Source organism: Leptidea sinapis, chromosome 2 (genome assembly GCF_905404315.1).
Source record: "Leptidea sinapis chromosome 2, ilLepSina1.1, whole genome shotgun sequence".
In the NCBI taxonomy this organism is placed as follows: Eukaryota; Metazoa; Arthropoda; class Insecta; order Lepidoptera; family Pieridae; genus Leptidea; species Leptidea sinapis.
The window spans coordinates 18,986,461-18,992,087 of NC_066266.1; the positions used below are offsets into that span (position 1 = coordinate 18,986,461).

At 31.2% G+C, this 5,627-nt stretch overlaps 1 protein-coding gene across 1 annotated transcript; it reads right to left on the reverse strand.

Moving 5' to 3' along the window:
• Positions 1-722: 722 nt before the first annotated feature.
• LOC126973378 (uncharacterized) lies at positions 723-5,627 on the reverse strand. Its single transcript, XM_050820623.1, has 2 exons — positions 5,511-5,627; positions 723-987 (listed from the first exon to the last, which is right to left on the reverse strand). The coding sequence occupies exons 1-2, from the start codon at positions 5,625-5,627 to the stop codon at positions 745-747; spliced, it is 360 nt and encodes a 119-aa protein (XP_050676580.1). The 3' UTR covers positions 723-744.

Here is a 5,627-nt window from a genome sequence, read left to right on the forward strand (position 1 = left end):
AACGCATCACCTGGTTGAAAATAATCTTTTAACTCGGAATAATTTTTTTGAAATTCACATTTTAGTATATCAGCATCTGTTGTTGTTGCTGGATAAGGACCCAGTACATCAATAATGTGCCCATCTGTACATACAATTAAAATAGGTTTTACTAAATTATTATATTTATGTCAACTATATGTTTTCATTTGATAGTAATAATTGGAGCTCTTTTGAATGTGACAGTAGGTTCCATCAAATATAACAACTGGTTTTTCTTCTCCATAATGGTCCCCAAAAAGACCCTTTGGAATTATCAATGTTTTATTAATTATTTCCTGCTTGTTGATGTGGTTAAAACCTATGTGATGTGGCACGAAAAATTCTACCAAGATATTACGTGCCTTGCTCATTAATATTTCCAGTGAGCTCCTTGGAATTTCGAAATTGTTGCTATTCTGTCATTTGATTCACCCGTTCTTAACTTCATTAAATTTATTCCAAGGGCAGTACATCCTCGTGGAATGTTACCAAATTGTGGAACTTCACGTAAAAGACTATTAAATTGAGCTGTCTTTAATCCTGTCCAAAAGTGTACCACATCATCATCCGTATCATTGATATTATTAAATTCTATGAAATTATGTGTTGGTCTTTTTAAAGACAACATATCTTGAATATGCATGACAGGGAAAACATTTAGATAATATAATTGTCCAGCACTTCGCTAAGACACTGCCATGAATCATTTTGTTTATAATAATCTCAGAGACGGTTGTTGTGGGGACTATAATAATTATAGTTTTGAAGCATTAGCTTTCTAGTAGACAGAAGCACCCAATTACGGTCTTGCCCTTGACATCCCTCAATAAAACATCTGGACTCTGTTTCAATAGCCGTAATATAGTCTGGCAAAACGTCTTTGTCCACTAAGATCCATTGATGGATCTTTTTCCACTTTGATCCATTAATCAAGACTGTTGTACATAATGGATTTTTATGCACAAAAGAGTGTCAAAAAATCCATTGCAAATGTAAGGTAGGTGATATACAGAACTCTTTATTAAAATATTGTAACACTAGAAACCTCTAACAGACTAACTAGTCTGGCCATATACAAAATATTAAATATGTCAGTCCTGCCAATGGTCTAGCAAATTACATTTTCCGGATTGTTCTAGCGTAATTAATCTAATTATTGAAAATAATGGCAACAGAGTTCGAATGATAAAAAAAGGTAAAACAGTTTTAAGCAGTGGTTTTAAATACCACAAAAAACAAGCTACAAAAATCAAGCAGTTTTATGGCGCTGCCGATATTGGAAGTCCAAACTTTGTACTGGGACGTTGACAATCAAATAGGTATTTAACAAGATTTTTATGTTTCATTACAATTTTGATTATTTCTAGTTTTATAATATACACGTGTATTAGGTACCTATCTTATGCATTTTTTATTAACGTACTTTTTTTTAGGATACTATTATTAGGATACTATCCTCATGCTGTACACATTGTAAGCCCGATCACGCGAGCAATGTAATTTTGTTGTCCATAGAAGAATCTAAGAAGGATGTTATCTCACCCGAAAATCGGCCTATACCCACTATTTATAAAAACTTTCCACGAAATGTAAAAAGTAAAGGATTACATTAAGTAACGAAAATACCAACTTACGATGCAGTTAAAAGTGGCTTTTATAAAGGTCGTAACTCTAATTTAGGCGTTAAAAAAACATTAAATAAATACCCATTAGATGTTCAAATACCAGAAACATATTCAGATTTTTTGTTAGCTGACTATAGCTATGAAAATACGCGCATTTTAGTTTTCTGTGAAAAAGAAACACGAAAAGTGCTGCCAAATATTATATGCTGCCAATATACGCTTTAATGAGTGATAGGAAATATGAGTCATATAATGTGCTCTTCCAAATTTTAAAGTCACTTAACAAATTAAATTAGATTATGAATTACCGGCTGTAAAGGCATTTAAAGCAAACTTTCCGGACGCAAAAATAAAAGGTGCTATTATCATTTTAAAAATAGTATTCAAAAAATGGAAAGACACTCGGCCTAACAAAAACAAAACAAAATAAAAGAATGTTATATCTATGTGCAGCATTGCCTTTGTTACCTTCGTCAGTGATTGAAGAAGGATGGGCTTACGTTTAAAGAAATACGTAATGAACGTACGTTTAATAGATTAAAGACATATATGGAAAAATTATGGCGAAAAACCTACACATTAAGGACATCTGGACTGTATTTCGAGAACGCCACCGAACAAACAACTGCGTTGAAGGATGGCACTCGAATTTAAATAAAATTGTAGGTCGAAGGAAGCCAAATTTGGTATATTTACTAAACATGTTGCAAAAGAAAGCAGACTATAGTGCCATGCGAACAGCAATAAAAATCCAAATAAAAGAAGTAAGGTCAGGGTGGCTTTTTTAAAACTTGAACAGTGGACGGATTTTCCTTCGAAATCGGGAAAATCCGTCACACTAGAAGTATTTATTGAAATCCTTTGTAGTTTTACGGAAGCACGTACTAAAGACATGCGTTATCAGAAAACAGTCAATTCTGTGCTTAAGGATCTTATAAATAAGATCTATGTAATATCACATAAATAAAAATCATTTTCGGGGGCAATTTCGGCATATCTTAACAAGCTGTGGTTGTCAACATTTTTAGGTAGTTTAGTTTGGTTAGGTATAGGTAGACCTTCTTAATAAAAAATAGCACACATTTGGTATCGAAAATAGTTTTATTTAAGTAACAATCTTTAAACCTAAAAATAACAAATGGTATTTACCTACTTAGTCTTATAAAAGTTAACAATCAGTCTGATTATAGAAACTATAAAATCAACAAAATATTAAATGAAGAGTATCAAAGATAAACAATATCAAAAACAAAACATTTAAAATAGAACGTAAACTAATTAAGTAAACATAACGGTCGCTTAGCGACTAAAATAATTCGGTTCGTCAAAATTTGTATTACTTATAGAAATTTTTAAACTGTGTCGAGACTGCATACTGTACTCGGCATGTAGTACTTACTACTATCTTAATTTTAGGTAACTATTTACTGTCATGTACCTACTTGAAGTATTAGTATGTTGTTTGAATATGTTCTTTTAATGAAAATAGAGCTCATCGTCTTCTCAAGACAAAATTAAGGCATTTAAAATTTGTTCATCATTATGTAAACTGATTTTTTTGACGATTGATCCATCGGGCACATTATCTAGATCTATTCTTTTAGCCATTTTAAACAATTTTAACTTTAGGGGTATCAAGTTCGTGATTTTCAGAACAATCAGGCATATCCTGGCTATTTATTGCGGTAAAAGGTTTTGACTGAGAGCTGTCCCTTGCTAAATTATTTAAGAGAACTACGTTATCTGTATTTTTCTTCACCAGATTTGACTGTATTTTTCTTTTTATATTTTTTTTACTATTTTCTTCGTCAATTTTGAACTTGACCACGTCGTCGTGAGTAATTACTTCTGCACCTGATGCCACTTTTCGTCTTTTTGGTTTGGAAATATTTTCGCTGCGTTGTACTTTTTGGAGAAGTAGCTCTTCAAAAGAGATTGTATTATTCTCTGCTAAATCATTGGATAAATTTATTTGTTTTTATTTCTACAAAATTGGTTATTGATACTGTTTGTGTAAGAGTGATCCATAATAACGTCTGAGGATCCTCTCTAAACTGAGTATGTGGGTTTTACTGAGTATGTTTTTCTCACACCAACAATTTTTGTTTTTGATGGGTCTTTCGAGAAGCTTGTCTCGTCCAAGTTCCAGATCAGATGAGGTTTATCTTGTAAATCGTTTTATAGTTTTTTCTAAGAGATCAAAATATGGGTAAACTGTATACGGATCTATGGCAGTTTTACGAGCATACTCCACAGCTTGGGGTTTTTTAATCGATAAATTATGGCGTTTTGAAAATGAAAGAAACCAATCTTTGCCTGGTATCCCATTTTTTAATGACGAAGATACATTATTTAGTTTTATGTATTCTCCAACCATATCTAACACTTCTGCTCTTGTCAATCCAAAACCATAAGTTTCCATAGTATGAAGACACGATGTTAGACTCATTTCAACTTCGGAAGATAGAGTGGTTTTCCGCCCAATCATATTAGAGCTTCTTTTTTTATGTACGTGATCCATTATTGTCATTCTTGGTATTTTGTATATTTGTGCAGCTTTATAACCACTTAACGTGCCATTACGCACTGCCAAGACTTCACGTAGTTGAGTTTTATCATAATCACCTCTATTTGTATGTCTTTTATATTTACGTACCATTATGAATGACGGTGACGATGATGATATGAACTGAAACAATTTAATCAATACAAATTAACATTCAGCGAATATATAATTTTAAATTTAGTACACATACAAGAACTATTTTTGATCTTCAGAATAACAAAATAAGGTTTCTTAAATCGATTGTGGTAGCGATTCTTCTACAACTGTTGCAAATATTTTTATTTTGTTATATTTATTTTGTATCAGTGAATTTATTGGCTCTTTAAACTTTTGTATTTTTTTTTTGTAATAATTTTTATAAGTCTTAAAACTTCACTATGTAATAAGCATCGTTAGGAACTATTTTGGCTAGTGTTATATTTAAACATCATACTATTATGTAATATAAATAGCTGTAAGTTTTTTTATACAAATAAATAAATAAATATTGCATGAAATATATTATCTTTCAAATGAACTTTCTTTGAACTCTAAGTACCATAGAAATCGGAATAAATGTCTTATTATTCCGATTTCTATGGTATGAACCTACCTAGTACCTATATTAATATTCATTGGTTCACTTTTAAAAACTTATGACTAAAAAGTTATAAATTTTTAACGTTGAATAAATCCAATAATATGCAGCGTTATCTCGCAAAATAATACACGAAACCTTTACAAGTACGCTCAACTATATATATTGTAGTCATTTGATATTGTAAGTCACATAATTTAAACTTAGCTTAGAAAATACGGCAGTGTATTGACACTCACATTTCACTTTGAAAAATCAACTGAACTTTGAACAATGTTTTACCCGTTTATATAGCGAGTAGCGCCATCTAGGGAATTTTGTTAGAAGTGAATAGCAATGTTGTTTTACCGACACGTTTACAAACGCTACAGCTCGACTATAACGAACATAATTTCAAGTAGACGGTTTCACCCCATAGACGGAATATGCCACCCTGACCTTACAGTTCTAATTAAATACGACACCTTTATTCAAGACTGTCAAACTGAATTATTTAATGGAGACATCTATTCGGCACTTTTTAGAAAATTAAATAAAAAAAAAAGTAATAAAACAAAAATAATTAAGAAAATTAAATTAAATGAATTTACTTAATTAAATAAAAATCGAAATAGGAAGAATAATATAATATGTTATACGTCCGATTGCCGGACGACTAGCAACAGGGTAAATATTAAACGAAATATCAATAAAGTTATTAGCAAAATAATGTTTTGCTTACCGTTTGGAGATCAGGATTCCATTCTCTAATTATGGAAAGAACTGCTTGATCTTCCAGCAACATATTTCCAATTGCATTGCTACGGTTAGTAGCAATACCGCAAATAATACAATTCAT

What these genes read in the sequence shown, in the direction of transcription:
- LOC126973378 (XM_050820623.1), bottom strand. Translation starts at nt 5,627, where the DNA reads ATGAATTGTATTATTTGCGGTATTGCTACTAACCGTAGCAATGCAATT. An exon ending in GGAATCCTGATCTCCAAACG is followed by an intron (nt 988 to 5,510) that starts GTAAGCAAAACA and finishes TTTTGACACTCT; the next exon opens with TTTGTGCATAAAAATCCATT.